The sequence below is a fragment of the Hermetia illucens genome, chromosome 1, assembly GCF_905115235.1.
Source record: "Hermetia illucens chromosome 1, iHerIll2.2.curated.20191125, whole genome shotgun sequence".
In the NCBI taxonomy this organism is placed as follows: Eukaryota; Metazoa; Arthropoda; class Insecta; order Diptera; family Stratiomyidae; genus Hermetia; species Hermetia illucens.
Window position 1 is genome coordinate 34,627,262 of NC_051849.1, and position 26,715 is coordinate 34,653,976.

Sequence of the window (26,715 nt, forward strand, 5' to 3'; positions counted from 1 at the left end):
CATGATTATCTCCAAAATCAGGATATCTGCGATCGGTATGGAGTTGCACCGATCGTGGAAGAATTTCGAAAGAGTGTCTTCGATGGTATGGTCACGCAATTTGCGCTAGTTACAAGCACAATATAGGAAGTTTTCAAAGAGAGGCGGCTTCCCACTAATCACAAAGAAGGAAAAGCGCCTGATGGAACTTGGATTTGGCAAAACAGAGGAGAATTGCAAAGGCACTATGCCGGTTTCCGACTTTTATTGGTGCTAATTATTACTGTGTGTTTTAGTTCCTCGTATAGTAATGAAAGTATGTCTCATTTCAGGTCACAATAAGAATGAAATAGTTAAAAGATTTTGGCAAAAGCGTTCTCGTTGTTACCCATGGCAAGATTAGGTTAATAAGATTGTTCAGTAAAAGGCAGAGAGCTCAACCATTTATGTCCTTTAGGAGGGAGTGCTTTGCTATCTTCAGAGATTTGTTAAAAAAATTACTTCCGCGTGAACCTAGTTTCTATGTCATGATGCACACCATTTACCTGATTGATGATGCTAGTTTATATGCATGAACATTCTCTGTGAGAATTAATGTTCCTTTTGAGTTAGTCCCCACTTTTGAACACTGTCACTTTACTTTCCTTGGTGGGATTTCAAGAATTAGCGATATCCATTTGAAAGAGTCCTGCGTTAGTGGCTTTCTATTCATATTCCAACGATCGTTGGTTTGTTGTGAACCTACAAGGATGCCAAGATGATAAATTTCCATTATATTGTATTTGTTAGATGCGTATGAAGAACATTTCTGCCGTTTATGCTTTTGGCTCAACCACTCCCGTGACTCAGTTTTGGTGGAGGCGGACCGATCCTCCTTAACCTAATCCGGGGAGAGGAGGTTATGAACTTAACGGCTGCCATATAGTACGAGTAGATTTTTCCCTTTCAGCAAAAGCAAAATACGTAACGCTGAGTGGCCGAATGTCCTTGACGGACTCATTCGCGGATCTGCTCACTTTCCAAAGGCAGCAGAGCTGCGAAATGCAGCTCCTCCAAATTTCTGCAAGCCACGGAACAATGCTTGTTGTTCAAAAATGGGTATAACTTCTAACTCTCAGCATTAGCAGGTTGGGTGATACCTAACACCTTAGTTTGTCATTTAGAATGGTAGAACCAAGATATGGGGATTTCTTCCTGGCAATATGTAGATGAAACTATTAATAATGGCGAAGCTAATGTAAAACTTAATTTAAGTATTTACACGTTTCACTTGCAATACTTATTACAAACCATTGTCGGAAATTGAAAAAATATTCATGTACCATAACAATATTGAAACTTATTTCGTACGTGAAATTAATTTTCTGCTTTTTTGTGTCTTAGTCAGATGATAATGGTTTTGAGCTACTATAAATTCGTCAAACTGAGAGGGATTTGTGGTTCTATATTATTCCCACTTATAATCATGAAGTTCCTTGCCTTGGTGCTCGTCTTAGTTCTCCTGACAAATGTAAGTTTTCAGTGTAGTGCTGTAATTTGATTGTATCTTATATGTTTTTGGTGAAATCCAACCTGTGGACTAAATTCTACTCGCCAAAGATTTTTTTGGTTGTTGCGGCTATAAATGTTGTGTTCTTGTGTTACAGCAACGATGGGAAAATCGGGTATCTATAAGGCTCCTTATTTTATTAAATTTAGCTATGAAAGTGAAAATTCGGGTCAATGGTAGATAATATCTAAGTTGCAAGCGATAATCTTATATCTTTGAAGCTATTCTCCTACGAACTTACTATATAATTTCAAGTTCCAAGCTCAGCTTCAAACATACTTCAATAGTGGACTGCTTTTACTTTCGTTAAAAAAAAAACAGAATACGACCCTTGTAACTAAATCGGTCCCCTATCGGGGTATACCATTCCATTCCAAACTTAAATGATTCCGACAACTTTATACTCTTTTGTCAAAATCTAAGGGGTCTAAGGATCAAACTGTTGGATTTCAAACTGTCTGCCTTAGCATCCCAACATCATGTCATCTGCGTCTCCAAAACCTAGCTGGATGACAGGATTTTAGATTCTGAACTTCTCGAAGGTTACTTTATCTTTCTCTGTGATAGAGACTGCGCTGCGCTTAGCAAGACCACTGACGGAGGTGCCCTAACAGCTGTTAAGTCCCCTCTCCGTGCCGAAATCATCTTTTCCTCCTCCTCCTTCTTCTACGGTTCTGTCACCATACGAGTCCTTCCGCCAACCGTATGCCCCTTTATCATATCGTGTGTATATTTTCCTTGCCTCAACCTTCCTTCTCTGTACGAGGATTTCTTCGACAGATTATCAGAGGTTCTAATTGTTCTGTTTCCCTCACTTTCTTTCATCCTCTGTGGGGACTTTAATTTTCCATGCTCTCCTGGCCCATTACTTCTGGCCTTCCCACCCTCCCTAATAACTCTACCCACCCTTCCTTTCCTCTATCCACTTTCATTTACACTTGTGGCACACTCCAGTTTAACTTTTCTAGAAACCACTTAGATCGCACGCTTGGCCTTGTTCTCTCTAACCTTCCTGTGCGATGTCTTTCCAATTCCTTTATGCCCGTCTTACGTTGCCCCTGACACCCGTCATCTTGCTCTCCAGTTCGATGCTCAGATATCCTAACTCCACTCTCCTGTGGCTCGCAAGCCTACCAAGTTTAACTTTCGTAAGGCAAACTTCGAAGGTCTGAATTCAGCCCTGACGTCAATCAACCGAGGTCCCCTCCCCTCTCCATTTACGTGTGACTAAGCACTCAATATCTTCTATACCATTTTATCTGATCTTTTTCCTTGTTACGTTCCCTCCCTTCCTAAGTGGTTACGCTCTTACCCCGTCTGGTTCACCACTGAAGTTCACAAGAACCTACGTCAAAAACAGATTGCGAGGAAGAAGTTCCTGTCTTCTAGAAACTCTGCTAACTTGTTTTTTTCAAATCTCTACGCTCCTCGGTCAAATCCTTAATATGTAAGTCCAGAAACGAATATTTGACTAGTGTGAAAGACTCACTAAAGCGCGGAAGCCTGAAACCTTTCTGGTTACACATTCGCATCTTCCGAGGTCCTGCCCAGTCATCCCTTCCGTCCATTAAATTCTCTGGCTCCTCAGGTAACTCCCCACAACTATCTTGTGATTTACTCTACCGCTACTTTTCGTCAGTCTATGCCCCAACCTTCCGCTGAATCCCTCCCGATAGTGGATGTAGCCTGCCTCGCATCGCCTACCGTTCGCCCCCTTGCCGAGTACCTCATTGGCAAACTTGATGCCGAACCTGGCAACGATGGTCTTCCAAACCTCTTTTTGCTCAAAACTAGTAACTTCATCTCTCTTATTTGCAACAAAAGCCTCGAAGAGAATCATTTTCCCGGCTTGTGGAAAGAGGCTCTTATCATCCCCATACACAAAAATGGTGACGCTTGCCGAGAAATACCCTCCCATTTCCCTTCTCTCCTCCTATTGCAAAATCTTGGAAAGATATGTTAGCGACTGGTTGTGCGCCCACTTTGGCCACCACATAGTGAAAGGACAACACGGCTTCGTTAACATAGGTCCACTGGCTCCAACCTGCTTGACTTTACCAACTTTGTCTCCAAATATCTAAATTCACGGCAAGAAGTACATACCATTTACAATGATTTCGCTAAAGCCTTCGACACTGTAAATCACAAGATACTTCTATCCAAACTCTCGTCTCTAAGCGTTCCCATACCCCTTGTTTTATGGCTTCCCTCTTACCTTTCCAACCGATCCTGACGCGTCTCTTTTGACGGCTGCACTTCCGGCTTCTTCTCCCCCTCCTCTGGCGTTATACAGGGATCTATTCTGAACCCTTTATCATTTTTATTTTTTATTAATGACTTTCCCCCCTCCTTACTTTTCCCTGTTTGCTCTATGCAGACGACCTTAAGCTGTTTTCCGCTATATAGTCGACTATGGACTGTGTTTCCCTTCAATCTAGCCTAGACACTCTGGTTCGCTGGTGCTCGACTAATGGTTTAGCGCTAAATGTCAGAAAGTGTAACTCTATGTGCTACTTCCTAAAATCCTCACCCACTTCTTTCTCGTACTCTCTTAACAGACATTCCTTATCCTGCTTAAATACCACTCAAGGCCTCGGAGTCTCTTTCGACAATAAGCTCCGCTTTGACGCCCCTTGCCTCGAAGTCACTAATCGAGCAGCAAAATTGTCAGGCTTTATACTTCGCTCCTCCTCTGATTTTGACTCCATCCAACCCTCCTTAGCTCTCTTCAATTCCCTCGTGAAGAATACCTCCGAGTACTGCTCCGTCATCCGGTCACCCTCCCATAACTGTGATTGTCTTTATATAAGGACAGTCCTGCAACTTTGCCAGTTTTGCATGTAGTTGATAGGAAGTGTCTTTGACGTGCTGCAGGTTAATTTGACTGACCCTCATGTTTGTAGCATAAGTTCAGTCTAATATGAAAACCACTGCTAATTGAAAAGTCTGCTGCATTCAGTGTGGATCTCACCGGGGTTACCAGCTTGTTCTCACCGTCCGTTGAAAATTCCGCTTTCTTGCGACCGATTTCTCTGGACATCGCCACACTTAGTGGTGTAGCAACGCCCATGTCCTCCTTCCCAAGAAACTTCGCCTTCTTTCGCAGTGACTTCTGTTGTTGTTGGCTAGGAGCCCTTCCAGGTTCATAGTGTCCGGTGCATGGATCTCTTTCCACATACCGGAATTAGACCAGTTGAGTCCATATTAACAGCTTCCCTTTCTTCCGGTTTTTTGGTTGAGGCGGAGGAGAAGATTCTGACAGGCCAGCCTTTAGTTCCTTCTCCTTTGCGGCTAAAGTCTCCTTCTGCCGAGCTTTTCTCTTCCCTTTTTTGGAAGAGTTAGGTAACAGTATCAACAACAGGCCGGCCGTAGTAAGGTTTCCAGTTCCAATCATTAAGGGAGTTGCTGTACTATCCTTTCTGACTGACCACGCCGTAGACACCGATTGCGGTTTTCGATTGAAGTGAAAAGCCTGTCTTTCACAGATTTCTCCCTGGGGGAACATGAGTCTGGTGATTCTTTCAAACTCCATGCTTCGGTCACGACCTGATTTCTCGAAGTTGCGGGAGTGTTCGAAGTCTTTGACTTCTTACCACTTGGAGAGTTACATTTGGAGAGTTACACTCCTTTGCTTCCGTCTTCATGTGTTTGTGGACACCCTGAAATATAGTATTTGTTTATTAGCTTGCTTTGTAACCAAGGAAGCCATTGCAAAGTACCAAATATGATATAAAACTTGTTTGTTATTTGATTCTACATAGTTTTTCATCAGACTTTCACTAACATGTTAATTTTTTTTCAGAGTAACGTCCTATGTCAAAACGCATCGGTAAGTATTTTCCTAAAGAATTAAGTAGTTAAAATTTAAATATTTCAATTCAATTCAATTTTAATTGGAGCTGTTAAGAAAATATCTCCGTGCGACCGCAATAGGGTCTTCATTTATGCATTATTTTAGTGGTTGTCACTTTGTGTAATTACGACGGTTTTCAGAGCCTCCGCTAGATTTCTGTCTCTTCTCAAATGTCAAGCACAAGAACAGTCAATGTCAAACTTAAACATAATTCGGTGAATTATTTTTAAAACGGGGCAAGTATTTCCTACAATTGTCAAAGTATGGTGCGAGGAATAAAATGTAAAAAGGTTATCACTTGAGACTACCTCATGTTATAGAGAACTGCACAACCTTAAATTCAGTTTACCAAGATCACATCACTCCAGTGTCATTCGCTCTTATCACCCGCGACACTCCTCTACCTACCGCGTGGAATCACCATAAGGTATATTACATCACGGGGCAGAGTTAGCTAACGTTATCTAGGTCTCCTTTGAGTTAAAAGCATTTCTTATACCAGATTTTTCAGTACCAACATTTCACCTAAAGTTCTCTAGGTTTCCTCTCCTACATGAATCTCTGACAATTAAATCTGCAGAGGGTCTGCCAGTGTCCTCAATATCCCTTGAGAAACCAGGTGAGATTATTGATTTTCCTCTGTTTTCTCTTCAGCCATTTGTAGTTGCCGCGGCTTTGCGACATTGACAACATTTTCTTTGCCAATCTGCCAGTCTGATGGGAGAATGCATTTAATAATATACAGTATTCCTTCGTTTTCTCCAGGCTTAACACTCCTTAGCTTTCCCAATTTACTACCTTCAATTTACCCATTCCCATCTCTACATTCCAATGTAAACTTTCAACTCCAACATACAACTTTTAGATTGAGTAGTTTTATTTACTTTATAAAAAACCAACAACTGGTCCCTTTCCCCTAACTCCAACTGGGTCTGGAACTTTACGGTGGCGCCATTTCCTTTATTTCCAGGTTTAGCAGGTGTTTGTGTTGGGAATTTCGTTAGGCTCGTGCGAATCCCCGCGTTTAATTTGCCTGTCAGAATCTGGTGCGGGCCACGCCTCGGCAAGGACATGCGGAATTTTGTATAATGACACGTAAGGGATCGAAGTGCTTAAAGGACCCCTCCCCCACATTGCCAAGCCTAGCTAGCACAGATGCATGCACGCACGTGCTGGCAGAGCACTTCGATGAAGCGGAAATTTGCGGACTGACCTTCACGGCCAATTAGGCATTTTTTTTTAAGGTTTTTTTTGGGATATCTGTTGCCTCTAAGTTATCTCCGGCCACACAGGATGGTCATTCGATCATCACAATGTCAATTCTTTCAATACACGTTAAGCGATGGTACGGATCAGCGTCTGGGTTCTCTCACTTTTTTTGAGTGTTCCTATCTCTATTGCCATCATCTCTCCCTTTTGGCCTCCTGTCCCTGCGTGTCGTCTACCAAGTCGCTCTCGAGACGATGAATGCTGGATCACTTAAGACAGTCCTGAAGGTAAGTCACGCCTTTGGAGCAATTCTGTTGTATAGCGGACTTAGCTAAAGCGCCATACACAGGATTTGTAATGCTCTTCTTCAAACTGGGGTTGCATAGATGAAGATGGAGATCACTACCTGGGTTGTAAGCAACCTTTAAGTAGGGCGTTGTCTTCCTATAGTCGGTATCATCTTTGTCAGAGCCATCGTTGTTTAGAACTGGACTTTATATATTGTTTATAACTGGACTTAGTCGCTGATCTCATTAGCAAGTATTTTATGATCGGCTTGGAAGTGATGACCTGACAACCAAATTCAATGCGGGCGTTATTTCTCGTAACAAACTTTAGAAGAGCTGATCCTTTCACATGAGTGTAACACAGGTTCCTCGAGGAGTTTTGTGACCACAACCAGTGCTAAGTCAGCGAAGTAATCTACTAGAAGGTCACCTCCGGCACAAGAATAGTACATAATGTTCCACAGCATGCGGAGTCCTGTAGGAAATTTCCGAAAATAGCCTGTTCCTTGCGCCTGCCATAGATAACATACCAGAGCCCTTTTTCTGTTAGAGATAGGTGAGAGTACTTACAACGACTTCCCTACTGGTCCCCAATTGACAGAATTAAGTGAATTCCTCATGATATTGGAGTATTTGCTGTCATGAAGGATTGATTTGGCTTCTTGCAATTCATACTACTAATATGAAATCCTTGGCAATCAACAACTGAGAGAAATCGATTGCAGATTACTCGCTTTAACTTTCTTTCTATTGTGTCTAAGAAAAATATGGGAGCTGTTCTCGCTGGAGGTTTACCAGCTTTTGGCCGAAGCACCGGCTTTTGCCATTGATGCAATGTAGGAGATATCGCTTAGAAAAATGTTGGGAACATTTCAGGCCTAAACTTTAATTTTAACAGTTTAAAGGCTTTGTTCAGTATGCCTGCCAGGTATAGGGCTTTGTTGCCGCTGGGTAGACTTAAGGCCATCCTCGAGAAAATTTCTCAAAGTATCCTCTTTAGCTTTAGCTGACTTATGTATATGCATTTTCTTCCGCCCTGGTTCGTCCTATCTACCGACCTCTGAGCCTCTCATCTTGGTGGGCCTGCCAATCTGCCAGTATTTGGGCCTTCTTGTGGCGAATGAGCGTCTTTCCTGCTCCCCCTATTCTGTTGGTTTACTCACAGCGAAATGAGTGTCTTTTCAGTCATTGAGTTGGTTGGCCAACTTGACGTGCTTTTCGGCTTTAGTTTTGGATATGGGGGTTTCTTGCTCTGTAGCTCTCTTCATAAAGTTAAGATGGCTGCTTGATGATCGTTATGGGTATAGTCCTTATAAACCTGTTAGCGCAGAACTGACAAAATCGGGTTTACAATACTTCTCTGGATATTTCGATGGCACTATACAGAGAAATAGCGGTGGTCACAAGTGCTATGTCCACGTAGCAACACAAAGAAAATGTTGGCATGGAACGGCATCAGTTTCTAGATTTTTGATAGAACTTGCTTCTTGTCTGATGAGCATACGGGATAAACTCTCTGATCACTCTGTCGAAAATCTTCTCGAAACTGTTGTGGAGCAAATGAACCGGGTATCTAAATTTAGCTCATTGCAATGCTTCGCGAGGTGTTGATAGCAAGATTCAAAAAGAAAATCATCGATGAGGGTCGATCGTCCTTCGATACGTTACAGGATGATTTTATTTATTATTTTTACTGCGGCAGGGAACACGTAAATACTTCTCCAATCATCGTACCCATGCCTTTCTTGGAATCTTAATTATCAGCCTTTCTGTCGATTCATTGGGGGAAGATCTTAGATCCCCTGAGGAGCAATTCGTATCAGGATGACAGGTAACTTGTCTTTAATTCAGGCGAAATCTCATTAGATGCTGAAGGTTTAAGGATCGTGATAAGGTAATCCCTCCATCTTATCGGCTGCTCATTATTTTGGATGAAAAGACCTGCGGCAACCTCTTCTCTCTTTTTTTCGTGATGTGGTATGCAGAGATCATTATCATTTGTAGCAGCTCTTGTTTCCTTGACTAGTGCACCTGTCACGCTGCACATCACGAAATTTTACGTGGTACCGGAGTTCGAGCTTATCACGTTCGTCTCCGCTCGCAGCCGCAATAAGAGCCTTGTTGATTCGCTTCCATGCTTTCCCATTCCGCCAAATCTGATGACCCCTCTTCGGAACGTAACCGACAACTTTACTTGCGTCAGAGAAAATTGCACTTTTGATGGTTGTCCAATTCTCATCAATATTGAGCTTTTTAAGATTTATTACCTCCGCAACCCCCAACTGATCTTATAGCAGGCTGTGTGCCCGATCTTTATATCCCCAATGACGAGGCGGGAAAAGCTTCAGAAATTCATTAACTCTTCACCATTGACATAACAGCCTTCAAGACCGTGCCTCCCCGTCATATATCCGAGTTAGATGTTATTAGAACACACCTTGATAATTAGATAACCTATCACGACCACAATGTTTCTTTGAGAAAGCCTCCCTTCAATTGTATTGAGCTAGGAAACCTCGCCTCTTTTTTTCTTCTCCACTGTATAGGAAGTCTCCTTTAGTGGGTAACTCTGCTCTTTTAGGACAGCACTTCGATTATGACGATCCAACCCTGAGCGAAGGGGCGACCCTGAGCTCCTGGAAGGAGAACCTGAGTCTAGACTCAGATTCTCGACCAACTCTATTGGAACCCAGTTCTTAAAGGACGAGCCGAAGCAGTCCTCTTCTGTCTGCACTCCTGACCCCAGGCTCCACTTGGCGAAAGTTGCTGAAGCTAAAGTCTTACCTACGGGTAAGTATCTGTTTTCGGGCAGCAAGCAGCCTCCGGGCAAACGGTCTTCGGAGAAAATAACGCTTCCGGGCAAACCGCCTTCGAGCAAACCGATTCTGGCAAAAACACAACTTCCGGGTTGTGGATCCCAACTATTCAGCTTAAATGACTGTAAAGAAGGCTCGGCTGGCAAGGGCCAAATCTTCATTTGCAGCTAAGGCTATCGACGCCTACGTATGGGTCTTGTATGACGACACCAATACTTCCGGTTACGACATAGAGCAGTGTGAGCAGCTTAGGAGGCAACTCCACCTAGCTGTAAGGATTGCATCCTTGCAAGGGATTACAATATGCTTTGAGTCGGTAGGTGTATACCGTAAAATGTTACGGATTAACTTTGTCAATGAAAGCACGAACAAGTGGCTCAGGCAGTACTGCTCCTCCTTCAACGATGTGTGTGAGGGTGCGCGACTTACCCTGAAGAGGGTTTCCGAGCTACCATCGTTGAAAACGTGCTTTCTCTGGCTTCTAGAAGAGAAGGGTAATGGTGCTGAGGCTTTGGATCAACTGGGAGTCAAAATAATTTCAATATCTCCATCTGGATGCAGCAAAGCGGGAGGAACAGCCGATAGTCCGGGAACTTTCCTCACTCTCGGGGTTCCTGAACTGGATATTAAGAAGGTTTGGAAACAAACAGGTTACCACGGGCTTGGGACCGTTACATTACAAGTGTCGTCTCTTAAAACCATCGAAGGGGACCAGCAGCCCACGGCATCTTCGTCTGTCATATATCTGTCAGATAAATTTCCAGCATGACTGCACTTATCAGTCGTCGGATCAATAGCTGCAAGAAATTGATATACCTCATACAAGAACCATGGGTTGTTGATGGGGAAATTAGGGGCTTAAACTACCGACACGCGGACTTGTTGTATGTCAATGGAAGTCATAGACACCGCTCCTGCATGTTGGTTTCAAAAACCTACAAGCAATGTATGTTGGCTAGCGGCCTATGTGATGGCGACATCACAGCGATCAAATTGATCGTAAGAAGCCAACAGGCAGATAAGGGGATTTTATGCTATGCTTATTTCCCTTATGACGTAGATGAAGTTCCCAGTGGGACATTCATCAGAGCTAATCAATATGCCAAAATCATAGGTGTGGGAATAATAGCAGGATGTGATGTTAACGCCCACTATATGTGTTGGGAAGCTGCAACATCAACACGCGCGGATCGAGACTGCTGCAGTATCTGGTAGGAACCGAATTGCAGATCCTCAATTTGGATAATGGACCCACTTTCTCCAAAGTCGTCAGGCAAGACGTCATTGACATCACGGTGGCATATCCTGACATTGCGGCTCTTGTCGGAGAGTATCAAATAATATCACGCTCTCGGATCACAGGTGCGTTGATTTCGTAATGGGCATGAATCCACCTCCACCCACTCCATTTTTGAATCCGCGTAAGACAGATTGGGCGACATACAAAACAGAATTGAGCGCCAAAGTTACAATCCCCGGGAGACACATCAAATCTATTGTTGAAATTGCGAAAACAGGTCAGATGGTCACAACTAGTATAAGAGAAGCTTTCGAAGAGAGCTGTCCACTCATGATGTTACCATGATGGAACTCGGATTTGACGAAACAGAGGGGAACGGAAAGGGTCTTCCTCAACCGAGGTGGATTCAGGCTAAAAAAAACCCTAAAGGCCCGGCTAAACGATCATCATGGAGAGGCTCTTGCAAAGGGACTAACTCTCTTAAGGGAATCTCAAGGCTAAAGCGGATCCTTTTGGAAGAACGTAGCCAGGAGTTGGGTTATCTACGTTTACAGAGCGCGACTTACACAGAAAACAATGAGGAAACGGCAAACCATTTGCTTGAAGTGCATCTCCCAGGCAGCATCCAAAGTTTCCTCTCGGGGGCGGCAGATACATGCAACCCTCCACCGAAAGATTATAAAGTAGTTTCATTAGAACGAGTGAAAGGGACATTTAAATCGTTCCATAGGTACATGTCTGCGGGGCGGGATGGCATTACTACATTCGGAATATGTACCGTGCTTGCCTAGCGCACGCTTATAATCCAATCAGCCGCCATGATGTGAAGATTACCTGCTAAAAGGACTGGAAAGACTAATAGATGGGTTTGTAAGGCACGCATATTGTATATCCCTAGGTTGCCATTTCACTATAGGCAACTTGTCTACCAGAAAGGCAAATCCGCGGAGACAGCACTCCATGAACTAACGGCAAAAATTGCGAAGGCGATGTCCGAAGTCTATTGAGACAGGGTGTCCTTGGAGACGCTTGCATGGAAGGGGTTTTTTCTCCTATGTTGTAGCTCCAAGGTATGACTTCTGGAAGACACAAAGGTCTTCGCACAAGCGTTTGCGGACGATCTAGCCTGAATGCAACATTGTATGTAATCCACAGTTAGTGCCTCCATAATGGACTCACGGTGAATGCCAGGAAGACTGGACTAGTTATGTTCACTAGGAACATCAGGTGAGGCAGTTAGATGCTTCCTACCTTAGCATGGGCGGAAATCCAGCTGGTACCAATAGTCCATTATCTACGAGTACATACATTTCGACTCTAAGTTAACGTGGAATCACAAAATCCAGGAACAATACTAGAAATCCTGCAGATTGCTGTGGTACTGCAGGACTGCGATAGGTAAAACATTGGGACCGCAATGGATTCATTGGATGAACACATTCGTAATAAAGCCAATTTTGATGTATGCATGCATCGTCTGGTGGCTGAGGCCAAACTTCGCTGCAGGAGGAGGCTGCTGATGCAGATTCAGAGGCTCCGTATTACTGGAGCAATGAATAGTATTCTGAATGCCACACTCGAAGCGAAGAGGAAAGCACCTAATGACGCATATGGGCTTGATATTAGTGGCGTGTGGAAAGGCGGTCAATCATACAGTTATACGTCCGTCTGGAAATTCTCAAACATCGGGTGGCTTTGATGCCCGTCGATCATATGGTTTCCAGATTCGTTTTTGGAAAGACATATTCCGTCGTAATCACCAAAAGAGAAGAATGGTCGATAGATTGGTACGAATCGTTTTGAAAAAAGACGACCAGGCGGAGGTATATGCCATTTTTTGGGGAGCAGAAGAATGTATGGGGCAAAAATAGAGCGGCTGTACCATTCGAATCTGTTTCGGCAGTCGGCAGCATTATCAGCACTAAACAAGAACGATATATCAAGCCACTTGGTGAAGAATTGTCATTAGCTGCTGCTGAAACCTGGCCGACTGAACGAAACATTCCTGATGTGGGTGGAGGAGCACTCAAACGTTGCTGTTAGTGAGGTGGCTGACAGACTGGATCGCCAAGGTTCTGGATCCACAATGGTGGGATCGGAACCAGCTTTGGTCATCTGAGGGTGGACATTGCCTGGGATTTACTCAGCCAAATGGAGAAGTTTGAACTCCTGCCGCCTGGCGAACATGTCTGTGAAGGAACCCGGCGCCGTTAGAGCGGCATTTTTGTTGTCCCTTAATATGCGGGACTTAAAAACTCCAGTAGGGCTTCTAATGAGATATTGCTCCTTAAACTACTACATGGAAAAAATCGGTGTAGTGGCTTCGACTATATGTAGCTAATGTGAGGAGAAGCAAGGGATGGCCCTGAACTCCATATGTTGCTGCCCAGCCCCCTCATACCTAAGACGAGTATACCTTGGTAATGTTTTCTTCAACGAAGAGTCTGTGCATCCTCTGTCTCTGGCAATATTCTCCTCAGATTCCCAAAAGCCCGCAAACGCCGTCGGCGAGAGGCCGATGAATAGGTGATCTCCGGGGGTAGTACAATAGGCCTAACAAAAGTCTGCGTGCTTGCCGCTGTTGCTCCCCCACTAAGCTAAACTAACTGCACTTTTGGGATATTCTTGGGGGAATCTTGCAGTATTCTGTATTATACCGGTTTCCAGGATATTTTAGCGTGTCTAACGGATGTGGTAAACTTAAATCCGACCCGCGACTCACACTTGCCTCAGATACGCTTGCCAAAGTACTATAGTACAGAGCCCCTAGTAGGGGAGGCCTGAGACCTGTTTTACTTTATGATGCATATATTTTAAGCCCTGATTTTCCTGACCTTCCAATTGATATCAAAGGTTAGCCTAGTTTCAAAAAGTATAAATTGAACTCTACACCTTCTTTCGCACATATGCATGTTTCCCCGTGCCCCTTTCAGACTCAACATTAAATTGCTTATCTTACACACTTGGATTCACAATTTTTCTTTGTGCAGTAGTACATGTTAATGAAAATTTCCTTATACTAGTCTTTACTAAAAGATTATATATTTTCAGGAAAATGCAACAGGCCTTGACGCACCAGAGTCGCATGTTGCTGCCTCCCGTCCACACGGACCAGGTCCGGTGATAATTAATCAAACGGCAGTCCCACCACTTCCAGTCGAACCAGGTCCGGTGATAATAGATCAGAAGGCGGCGGTACCACTCCCACTCGGACTGGGTCCGGTGATGATAAATCATTCGATAGTCGCGAAACTTCCCGATATAATTGCTAATGGAGTACCGGTAAGAATCTGTTTTCATTTTGAATTGTAGATCTAGGAAATGGTTGACCTTCTTGGTCCTGGATGGTTGTGATCGAGGTTGGTTGAGCCGAGTATGGTAAAGATATTCTGAGGTTTTTTCCTCATCCATTGGAAGATATGGCAAAGTATTTAAGAAAACTAGACGATTCACGGTTTTGTCCGGGGCAGAAACAACTCGTCAGGTGCTGCCTTACCTCTGTCCTGGGGGCAGTGGATCGAAGTGGTTACGACCTTCAAGATTTATGATACGACTTGAATATTCAGGTCAAAAGCTGTCTAGTAAAGTTGAGGTCTAAGCCGGCTGACGCAGATATAAATTTCGTTTAGGAATTAGGAGTCCTGGGCCATCTGTTTTTACAAAAATTGGGTACTATCCCGAAATAGAGCGGTAAGTCGAGTAGGGAGAATGGGAGAAAGTTTCTTTTCACTTGGTCCGTTCGGCCACCAAGGCGAATAGTAATCAGAAATAAGATATGTGTCTTCATCAAGTAGTACGGCATGTTGGTATTGCTGAGCCCAGTTTTCATCCAGTACACCAGCCGCGGTTCATCGATAAGCACTATATGGAGATCATCAACAGCGCAACAGGCGGTATCCGGCCTAGGCCTGCCTTAATAGGGAACTCCAGACTCCCCGGGTTTGGGCCGAGTTCCACCAATTCGATAAAAGCTGTCTGGCATCCTGACCTACACCATCCCTTCATCTCAGGCAAGGTCTGCCTCGCCTTTTTTTCTACAATAGATATTGCCCTTAGAGACTTTCCGGGCTGGATCATCCTCATCCTTGCGGATTAAGTGACCTGCCTACCGCAACCTGTTGAGCCGAATTTTATCTACAACCAGACGGTCGTGGTATCGCTCATAAAGTTGGTCGTTATGGAGGCTACGGAATCATCCATCCTCATGTAGGGGGCCAAAAATTGCCAAAAATGTGTATATGAAGACCTGCAGCTTTAATTAGCCACCTCGTAGAATGGCACCGCCCCATGGGTTGGCAAACGGTTTCCCTTCTGATGTGAATGGGTTTGGGTTACAATTGAAACTCCACGGTTTTAATGGCTACTCGTCAATTAAGGTCCAGTGGAGAATTCGTACCTTCACGCCTCATATAAAATAACTCTTTACGTTGTCTTGCTTATCATCATCATCATAATTAGAGGGGTGTGTACATGCCTATATATTTTATCAGATGTAGTTGATTCATTTCGCACCCAGGGTATTTAAAGGGAACGTGCAGACTGTCACACTCACTTCCGATATTATCATTGACTTTGACTTTCCGCTCTTTAATCGACCCAGAGTTTTTTTTATCAAGTTTTCAACAACTTTCACTTTCACTTTCTATGTGCTGTTTTCCGATTCAGAATCATGTGAAGTGTTCAACTACAGATCATCGAAACTCTTACGATCATCTGTTAACTTTTTCTATCTGCGTTATACGATATACACCTACGCTTCATCGTTTCCGATTGGCTGAAATTCCCTTCAGCTCCTCCCTAGGACTTCCCGGGATCCCTGCATCTTTTCTCTACCATTCTTTTTTTTTTTCTGAGGAGGTGGGAATTTTCAAAAGACACTGGCCTGGACACGCAGTGTGTGGGATTCTTACCCACTAAAATCACCCCGACTCCCTCCAAGCCCCGTGGAACCACCGTACGGTATTGCACCACCGGACGGAGTCAGCTTATTCTAGCTTGGTCCCCTTTCGTCTCTACGCGGCGAACGTAACCGCGCTTTTCTGGTCTCTTCTGCCTTTCACAGTTTGTTCTGGATAAATACGACCATGGAGTTGATCGCATCCCACTCTTCCCGACATGCTAGCATTCTTCGCACCAGATTCTCTGGTACGAGCACCTCTCCTAGAGTCTCCTCTAGGTTCTTCCTTTCCTCCACAAACCTTGGGCAGTGGAAGAATACATGCTCTGGATCCTCTGGGACTCCATCGCAGTTTGGAAAATCGGGTGAGGTATCTAGTTTAAACCTGAACAGGTACGGGCGATATCATCCATGCCCCGTGAGAGAGAAACTGAGTAAGATTATAATTAATCTCACTGTGACGTCTCTCCAACCACTCCTTGATAGCAGGGATGAGCCTGTGTGTCCACCGACCCTTTCCCGACCATTTCCAACGCTCTTGCCATCTATTTAGCGATCCCTTCCTTTCGGCGTTTTTCGTCTGCGATAAAGGAGAGATTGACTTTGCATTATATATACTCGTCATCTCATCTGCCAAGATCTCAATGGGCATCATTGCAGAAATGACGAATGCTGCATCATCTGAGACAGTCCTGAATGCCGAGCACACTTTTAGGGCTGTTCTTCTGTAGGCTGAACTCAGTTTGTTAGCGTTAAATATAACCTGCAATGCCTTTCCCCAAACTGGAGCTGCATAGAGCAGGATCGAACTCACTACCCTAGCTATAAGCAATCTGAAAGCATGCCATTCTGCGTCAAGTACTGTTAGGGCGACTCAATCACCGGTTAATTTGGGAGAGTGAATTCCACTGCATGGCCAAGCCAGCAATATATTTGTCACCTTTCTTTAACCTGTGACCCACTTCTACTTCTGCCTTCCAATCACACCGCCTACCGGTCGTAGGCAGGTGCGCCTTCGCAAAATAGATGAGTAGCTGGTGAAGCTAAGATCTCTTTGCACTACCAAGGCGATCCGTAGGGTGCTGATGTGGTCAATGTAGGAGGTTGTGGAGCAGAAACCAACCCGCTTTCTGTCGATTAAGCTTTCGATATATTCTTTGAAAGGTTCCAGGGTTATTTTAGTTATTTTCTTAGCGACGGCGGGGAGCACGTGGATACACCCCGAGTCGTCGCCCTCAGCAAGAGCGCACTTTGGAATCTTTACTATCATTCTCTTGGAGCAGTGGAAACAGATCTGCAAAAACTGCATGTGCAAATATTAATAATTCTGCAGGAAGACCATCGAGCCCGGTGGCTTTACTTCGTTCCTTTATTTGGAGGAACAGTTCGTACCCGCATGTGGCGATGATTTGCGATTTCATTCAAAAGAGGCAGAAATTTGTCTAATGTGATCGGGTTAAAAACCGTGGTGAGGTGAGGAGTCAGGAGTCGGCTATTAACGACCCTTCTAGAACAGTTTCCGACCACGTGCAAGTTCTTTTCTTGATGCGGTAAACAGTGCTGAAATCATTGCAGTCTACGGAATCTTCTGCATCTCTAACCAGTGCAATAATAAATTCCCTTTTGTCATGATTCTTTTTGCATGGAATCGCTAGCAACTGTTAATAGAGCCTTCATTTTTTTGGGTTCATCGATCCGCTTCTGCAATTCCGTAGTGCGTTAGATCTTATGTTGCGATAAATAATGTGGTATCAAGGGGGAGGCGCTTGAAACTATAGAAAACGACAAACCTTCCACAAGTATCGTTACGGTCGCCAATACTGTCCTTCCGTTGCCTACATAATGACGAAATCTAAGAGCGATACCCGTAGGCCAGGACGCCAGACAGCTTTTAGGGATATCGAATTGATGGACCTCGGCGCAAAACCGGGATGTCTGGAGTTTCTTATTAAGGCAGGTCTAGACCGGATACCGGTTGTTGCGCCGTTGATGATGATGATGAAGACCGTTCCTCCCCATCACATGTCCGAGCAACGTTTTGGCAGAGCGCATTCAGATCACCCATCACGATCACAGTGTTACTTTTAGGAAGCCTCCCCTGAACTGCGTGTAATTGCTCGTAGAAAGAATTCTTCTCCACTATATTGTAAGTCTCCCTTGGTGCATAGCACATCACAATTGTGATATTCCTTATCATGGACCGGAATCTTGCAGTCAGAAATCTGTCAGAATCCGGCTTCCGGGTCAAGAGAGCTTGTCTTTCGTAGCCATTAGAAATGGTACTGGCTTCGCGTGTGCTACCACTTGGCATTCCATTGCACAAAAGTACATTGCCGTTATTCTAGCAAAAGGTAGAGTGGTACTCACCAGATTCCACCATCCTATTTTGATTAGACCCAGAATATGCAGCTTCTTTCGTTGGAATTTCCGCTTGAATTGGAGAAGGCGAGCATTTTGAGGAGCCTTGCTACCGTTATCGAGGAGCGTGCTTACATTCCAGAAATCATTCATAGTTCGTTTTGGATAGCCAAAGGTCTCCTGCATTATGTCAGTCCCTATCCGAAGTGTTATTGACATTTCGGTAGCAGGAAAGTTTCGAAATTTGTAGGTTGTTAGCCCACAAATTTCTAACCTTTTTAATCGCCTTTTATGACACTCAGGCAAGACTTTGAGTGTATTCTTAAGTCCCAGCTCACAGGGTTATGGGAGCATACGATCACGAAATCGCTGTTATTTGAAGAAGCTTCTACTTCCCTCACTAACGCAAAGGTGGATTTCCCTGCATCACGGCATATGCTGAACTGTATTTCTGGTATGTTTTCACGATAACCAAGCGCCAGCTCGTCGTCCTCCTCACCACTCACAGGATTCATCACAGCTCTCCATATTTCCACTGTCAGCTAGCTCCCCTTTAACACATGGTGTAAAACTTCACCTGTGTCAGAGGTAAAAACAATTATGATAGTAGCCCAATCAATTAGTCAATCGATAATCTAGATGAGTTGCATAGATGTTGTGTCTGAATTAGACTCGAATCTCAGGAACGGCCCTCTTAAAGTTTAGGGTGTAGGGGATTGTGACAGTCTGGCCTTCGGGGAGCAGACGCAGTAATGCGTCCTTATCCTTCCTTATTTATGCTTAGAGGTAGCCCTAAGCATAGATAAGGAACCATCAAATGATGGTCTCTTTTGTGGCCGATATCAGCACCATTTTTTGCACACATTCGAAAGATACTTCTTGAATCTATTGGAGATGCTGATTAGAGGTAGCAGGCCACTGACGACTGCAAAGGTATCCAAACCTTTCACCGCAGTCGTTACGATCACTAACACCATGCTTCCCCATCTCTTGTCCAAACAAATGCGTCTTCAGAGCCCATCTTCGGATTTCAATCACGAATCTCGATCACAGTTTCACTTTTAACAGGCTCTTCGTTGATACGTAACACTCAGCAATTATGATGATCCTTAGCTGGGACCGGAATCTCGAAGTCGGGGTTTTGTCTGAAACCGGCATCCAGAGGAAGAGGGCACGCCTTGCGGTATTCGTCAGCAACACCTTCGTCTACTACTACTAGTGATTCTAGAAGAACCTTATAGAGTCTTCGGTTGAACCTAGAATGTTTAGTCCCTATCCACGGAATTCTCGTTCAAGTTTGAGAAACCGATCATTGTGGGATCCTGAATACCGTTGTTGAGGAAAGTGCTTGGATTCTAGAAACCGATTATAAACCGTCTTCGATAGCCAAAGATCGTAGCCGTGGAGTAGGTCCCTGTCAAAGGCACTGTTGACGTTTCGGTAGCAGCAAAGTTTTCAAATGTATGATAGATTATGATAAAAATTCGCTTATTCACGTTTAATTTAATTTATTACAGTCATATAACTTGAATTATCTAAAGCTTTTATGCGAGAAAAGCTTAACTGCTTAATTAAATTAATTTAATACTTTCAAAATTATTTTCAGATAACTTTGGATGAATCTGGCAAGGCACTCAAAGGAATCGACATCCCGGTATGGTGTTTTTCGTAAAATTATTTTCAATTTAAATAATAAATATATCTCTTATTTTAAAGCCTCTTCCAACCGTTGTTCAGAGATTATTTAGACAATCATCATAGGACAGTTATACTTGAATGGATTAGGAGTTCCTTTCATAATCTTATCATGGCCAAAACCTTACAGAAGAGATACTTTTCAGCCGGACCGAGCGAAGATATTATTCGTGCAACAACAGGCTTGGGAGTTCACTCCTTTCAGGTTGTCAAACTTTCTCCCTACTGAATCAAAATATTTAGGGGAACGAAATCACCATTAGGCCTTTGTTTCCTTAATCCTTGAAATTTTGTCCATCTATACTCTTTCGAGAGCTTACGGTTTGGCATCACGGCCGGATGCAGTGCATTTCAGCTAGACTTTTTATCTCTCACTTGCGTTGCTCCTAATTCTGGACCTAGGCTTTTCCGGAGCGAGAAAGTAAGGGGTAACTTCCCCCGTATGTGGAGTTTTAATTCGGGCTTGAAATAGTGACTTTACCTGGATTTCCTCCTTGAAAGTCCTGAGTGGATCCGATCATAGAATTGAACGTTCAAGTCCTTTTGGGCTACGAGTATAATTGTCACTCGATTTGACCGTGTTTTTCAAATCTCTCCTGTTCTCAGTAAATATCGTGGAGTGGAAAAGGACCTCGAGTCTTCCGGTACGCCAGGTGAAATTGGGCAGCTAAGTGAACGACAGCTGACAGCGCTCTTCAGCATCTCTCTGACAATGTAGTCTGGAGAGAGTTCCTCTGTACCTGCATAAAGCTGCTGTCGCAAGTCTTCCCACCTTTAACATGGGAAAAAGGGGTATTTAGCGTCATCCGCTACTCTATTGGAGAACACACAATCAGAACATCGCGCTAATCCCAATCATATGAAGGAAAGACTGAAAACCTCTATGCCAACTTAGAAGTTGGCTAAAGAAGTAATCAATCTCACCGTTCGTTTGGTCCAGCTACGGGTCTAAATTGTCGATGACCTGCGCAGTCCATTTACCTCTTGGCTCATTTTACCAAGAGAGTTGGTACTCGGTAAGGGTGCGTTGACTTTCTTCACGGCAAACACCTCTCTTAAGTTTTCGCCCTTACGGTTGTAGCTGGCTTTGCTATCCTTGGCAAGGAGGGCAACAGGGATGACTCCCGCGATCACCATCGGTTTTGAGACAGGGCGATAAGCAGACGGCATTCTCAAAGCTTCCCGTCTCTGGCCGGCCATTGGCCATTAGCCAACTTAAGGCGAGACTCCAGCTGCAGTCCTTCCCACTGCTGCTTCGATTTGCTCGAAGAAGCTCATCTTCGAATCTAGCATTAAACCAAGATATCAAGGTTTTGACTCTATGGTTGGGATTCTCTTTCTGGTCAAGATGATTACTTCGTTTTTTTTCTGCGTAAGGATTATCCACAATCTACCTTCCAATCGTATCAATATGACCAGTCCGCTATGCAAATGATGTCTGGGATGCTTCTGTTACAGCCTGGACGCCAAAACGTTGGCGTTTAAATATATGAGCGCAGTTTTCGCCGCCATTTCCACAATCCGTTTCCCTCTGGAGTCTGGCTGAGGCGTGCCGCATTCAAGGGCCCTACCATTAATATCACTGCCTACAAGGATTCGCCCCTCCGTGCCCAAACCGGAGTCCTCCAGAGCATCAAGCCAGTGTCGAAAGTCCGGCATCGTCTCATTCGGCGTCAGGTAATCGCTTAAAAAACGTTATCTCGAAACACCGAATCCAGACAAAACCATTCCCTCGGCCTTGGGCAAGAACACGAACTCGAAGGTCGTCCCGATCCCAGATGGCAGCGGTATCCGTCCCGAGCCTGCAGTGTGTACGACACTCTCACCGGACGCGCCACGATCCCTGCAAATAACGCATTTTATCCGCATGTGTAGTCTGCATATTACCCAACCAATTTTGATTCTCCCGTTCCTAAGGAGTTTCCTTGCATATTGCTCGAGGACTTCCACCATGGCGATTGCAACTTCGGTTTGGGAGCATCTTTAACCACTTTCCTTGTTGTTATGTTATCCCTTGGTATCAGTAATAAATCTTCCTTTGATTTAGTCAGCTCCCCGCCTGGTTGGTACTCTCACACATTCTGAAAGTCACTCTCCCCTTGCGAAGATCAAGGGGTGTCAATCCCAGAAGCACCGTTGAGCAGGCAAGCCATTCTTCGAAGTTTGTACAACTTTCTGGCTGTTGTGCTGAGTTCGGTTCTGTTTGGCAAGATTTTGGCCCCATAGGTAATCGTTGACCTTAAGATTGCAGTGTAGATCCAGTGCTGAATTTTCAGCGTGCATCACCATTTTCTCTTTCTATTGATATGCAAGTCATCAAAGCTTTTGTAGTTTTCCGGCATATGTATGTTTTCAACATATGTCTTCCAGACTAGTTTTTGGTCTAGTTTGATTGCTAAATATTTGACCTTTGTTACTCGTTTTATCTCTATGTCTTGTAATTTAGTGGATCTCAGGTGAGGAAGCTTGTGCTTCCTGTTGAATGGTATTATATTGGCCTTCGCTGGACTTATGCGCAGCCCTTCCTTAATGAACTAGCTACAAGTGATTCGTAGTCCACTTTGGATTCTGCCGCATAGGGTAACCTCATATATGCACCTACAGATTAGCGCAATATTATCAGTGTAAACCTGAACCTGCATTAAATGATGCCACTGGCCATCTTTTCCTACTTTCCGAAAATACCTCTTTTGCTAGTTTCCAACTCTCATTTCTTCCCCTTTTGATTGTTATTGTCGTGTCAGGCGAAATAATGTCACCTTTCGGCGTAGGGTAGGAGCCCGGAAAATGAGTTCCCAGAAGCAGGTGTACCCTGTCCTTCTCAGTTTCGGTAAGTGTCTCATCTTCCTTCTTCAGATAGACAGAAGATATTGGCTTGTCTTTCGCTGTAGCTTTGTAGAGCCTTCCCTGACGCTGTTTCCTTTTGCTTGCCTGATGGCTTTGCAATACACCATCAGTACACGTTTGTGCCTCTGCCAGTCAGAGGTTTGCTTTGCCGGTTGAGGAGCTTTCTGACCTCCATTCTCATTCTCTCTCGCTCTCTCTAACTAGGATCCTGCTTCACCAGATTACACTCCTTGATGACTTGGCCACTTATCCGAGCAGCTGGCATCCTTTGTGTCAATGACGATTCTGTTGAGGCTTTCCACTTTTTTTTTTTTCTAGCTATATTTCGTTCTTGATGTCACTACTCACCAACAAATGTTGTCGCGCAGGAGTCTTGTGTAGCAATTACCGTCTGCCCACTTGGAATCCTTGTTATTCTATCGATTTCCGAGTTGCCATTAATACCGAATCTGTAATCCGTAATTTGACATGGAGGACTGATTCGACACCCCTTGACCAAGCCGTTCACCATAGTGTTCTTTAGAATTATGTTTAGTAATTTTTCCCTGGTGTGAACGTTAGCATGTTCCCTATGTTATCTAGCCATTTATAAGGACTAATTCAAGATGGTAGTCACCTCTTTGATTGGTGTCGCCGGTCCCACTAATCTTCTGCTGAGCGTTAGTATTGCAACAGTGGAGAAATGGTAGCGTCTTCTTCTCTCAGAACTTCACTAGTGTAGGATCCGCGTGCCGCTCCCTGGGAAGTATCCTGATGCCACTACTGTTGAGTTTTATCCTCGGCTCTCAGTAAGACTTGGTTAGCAACGAGGCCTCCCATTAGAAACTCCGCAAATCTTCCCCCTGCACACCCAGGCTTTTTGAGCCAGCACTATTCCAATATTAGTCTTGAAACTTGCTCTTGCAATTACTGTAGGTGCACCAGGGTCATTTCACCTGATATATCCTTCCTTGATTTCTTCTTGTGCAAATGCACAGACATGCTGCCAAATCTGTATTTGATCCAAGGAACGTGAAGAGACCCATGTTTTGAGTGAAAAGAAAGCACAAAATTTTCTGCGCTTTAATCACTTCGGCTTTGGTTGTCACCATGTGTGCCCCAGTCTTTCATCTCCAGTACATGCCAACAGTTACGCTCCCTTGAATCCTGGCAGTTTAGTCTGCCGTGCCCTCCCTTTCGCAGTTAACCAGTATAACACCTGCTTGAAAGCGTATGCCGGTAAACAGAAGTTCTTTTTTCTTACCTTCACTCATCTTCATGACGATGAGGTACAAAATGATTTACTGCTCTTTATGGGTGAGTATATGCTTCAGAAATACTTTCAGCAGTCCGGCGAGTTGAATTAACATAGGTAATGGTGCGTCTCCTGGCTCTCACCTTCACCCAAGAGCTCTTCATGATTTCCTTCACCTTGGATTCGGGATTAGGTTTCTTGGGGGCTGATCTACGCTGCTCCTCGGTTTCACGGTTCCGATGTTGACTCTTTAGGTCTGTGCCGAGCCTTCTTGAGAGTCTCTTCTGGTCTTTTCCATGAAATTTTCCTTCTTCCTGACGTCTGACATGCTGATCTCGCACATAGTTATGCTGATTTCTGCCTTTTGAGCGTGGATCTTTGGTGGTTGAGGTTTCAGCAGTAGGCCAGTATTGACCTTGGCATCACTGCTTGACTTCTCAATTTCTCCCTTCTTGGGCTGCCATTTGATCCTCAGTGTTGAAGAGATGTGCCTCCTTTTCATGGGCCATCTTTTTTAATCTTATTTATTGGAGTGCTCATATGGTTTCCCCGACTTGGTTGTGGGGTTCACCATGCTATAACCCCTGCAGCGCAGCAAGGTCAAGCTTCACTAAAGCGACCAAGCATCATTGACGCTCTGGTTGAATACACGGTTCGTATAACAGCGTGGATTCGAGGTGCCACTTTTCTTCAGCTTCCTATCAGTTGGATTAAGCCCATTTCTGAAACAACCACCGTATTGAATACCTTGCTTTTTCTCTAGTTGGAAGTTTTGAATGCGGCTCATTCTGAACTATGATAAAGGATTTCAACTTTAACTGGACATTAACAGTGTATCTAGAACTATTTCCAAGTTTTCCATATAAACTGGCATGAATACTGACTAGGGCATTTCCAGGTCATAGTTTAGGGTTACGGAGCTAGTGCGTCGAATAACAGACCTCAGTACCTGACCCTTTCAGCAGAAATCTAACCACATAATGTCTCGTTTCCGATTCTAAACAAAAACAATTCCGTTTTAGGTCTTCCCAACTCAAAACGTCGATGCTTTCAAGGCCAGTGTAAACGCATTCACCAGTAAACATATAAGCATCGAAACTGAAGCATCAAAATCTATGCAAGACACTGTGAACCGGGTGATTGCAGCACTGGCAAATTCATGGTCAGCTCGGGAAGAGAAAGAGTTAGGAGTTATCAGAGCTATCAGAGAAAGGTATCAACCAGCTTACGAACAGCACAAACGCAATCCTACCCGCTATCGCTGCCAGCTAGAAGCATTGGTTGCTCTCCTGTCCAGCTTAGATTATTTACCGGACCAAGTAATAGGATGCCGATCCACTGCAATCGAACGCAGCGAGCTGATTAGGCCTAAACTCACCTCTCGTATCACCGCGGCTGCAAAACACATCGAAGACGCAGCAAAAGAACTTAAGGAATGTGATGTCCCATGGATTCCAGAGTTGGTTTTACTGTGCGCAGATGACAAAGTAAGTCTTACCAGTATTTAGCTGGCAAATTTCCCCTAATTATTACCGAAAAGGCTTGGCAGCAGCCAGTGAGCCTTGAAGTGTATTCCTCGGCACATTACAGCCGTGGCAGGGATTCATGCCCTTAGGGTGCTGTTCCGCTGCTCAATTGTAGGTATCTACCAGTACTGGTGGGGCTGAATTTTCTTTTTCTTTCGTATCTTTCTAGGCAAAGCAGTTTCGTTCAATAGTTGTCGGCAGTTATGTAGAATCGGCAACGCAGTTGCAAACTAGTACTAAGCTGCTAGAAATCGTAGGAAAGAAGCATATGGAATGCGTAGAACCAATCGTCAACGAAGCAAAACATAAAGAACGCGAAGTAATTGCATCCCTTAAGGAATGCAGTTAACACAAATATTATTGCAATCCCTTCCAATCTAATTTTATCCTGGTTTATAATTGGTGTTAATATAAAGGAATAAAGTTTATTGATGATTGCTTAAAGTTGATTTTGCATTTATTATTAAAGATGAACGTTCGTTACTTTTGTGGACGAGGTACTGGAGTACATCATGAACAAAGGCGGCTCACTTTCACCAGCGCCAGCCAATCATCATCCCAAGCAACAAGGTCACCCAAATCAGAGCGTCAAAAAGCGGACACACTAACCTCCGTCATAGGCTTTCCACTGATACTTATAATATATCTGAAATAACAAGAAATCAAATTTCACTCTCTAATTTCAAATCAAACGATTCGATCCAGAAGTCTGGGTGGAGTGCGGATTTAAAGCCTTTCCTCCGGGCGAAGCAGCTGGCTTTCTGGAACTTTAGAAGTATTGCAAGCTGGGATAGCTTCTTAGCCTTGCCTAGGCAAGAGGCAGCTGGACCCGCGCAGTGAGCAAAGCCAAGAGAGTTTTGTGGCACAGCACGTAACTCCTCCAAAGACTTTCGGGGACAATTAACCGACTCAAACCGCTCTAGGATCATAAGGAACACGAAGCTGGCTTAGATGACTTGAAATGCCTTCATTCTCTAAACATTGCAGCATCCGCTCCGACGTTTTCTCTCTGGTACATATATAACCTTTCTTCACTGATAACGTCTTTTTTAATCATAAAAAGCGGCCTGCCCCTGACACGGATAGAATCATATACACTTACGTCCAATGGCTGAACCCTTCTCCTTCTCCTTCCTTCTCCTTGTGGCATCAGATCTAGTTCAACAAGATCCCGCAGGATTATTGGTCTGAGGTCAAACCGAATAGACTCAAAACCATGTATGCA

General features: G+C 44.2%; 1 protein-coding gene across 1 annotated transcript; it reads left to right on the forward strand.

The window, feature by feature from the left end:
- Nucleotides 1-1,408: 1,408 nt before the first annotated feature.
- LOC119661662 lies at nt 1,409-25,939 on the forward strand. Its single transcript, XM_038071096.1, has 6 exons — nt 1,409-1,489; nt 5,331-5,357; nt 13,985-14,215; nt 19,795-19,842; nt 24,987-25,451; nt 25,660-25,939. The coding sequence occupies exons 1-6, from the start codon at nt 1,445-1,447 to the stop codon at nt 25,837-25,839; spliced, it is 996 nt and encodes a 331-aa protein (XP_037927024.1). The 5' UTR covers nt 1,409-1,444; the 3' UTR covers nt 25,840-25,939.
- The last annotated feature ends 776 nt before the right edge of the window (nt 25,940-26,715 follow it).

What these genes read in the sequence shown, in the direction of transcription:
- LOC119661662 (XM_038071096.1), top strand. Translation starts at nt 1,445, where the DNA reads ATGAAGTTCCTTGCCTTGGTGCTCGTCTTAGTTCTCCTGACAAAT. An exon ending in TCCTATGTCAAAACGCATCG is followed by an intron (nt 5,358 to 13,984) that starts GTAAGTATTTTC and finishes ATATATTTTCAG; the next exon opens with GAAAATGCAACAGGCCTTGA. An exon ending in TCAAAGGAATCGACATCCCG is followed by an intron (nt 19,843 to 24,986) that starts GTATGGTGTTTT and finishes ATTCCGTTTTAG; the next exon opens with GTCTTCCCAACTCAAAACGT.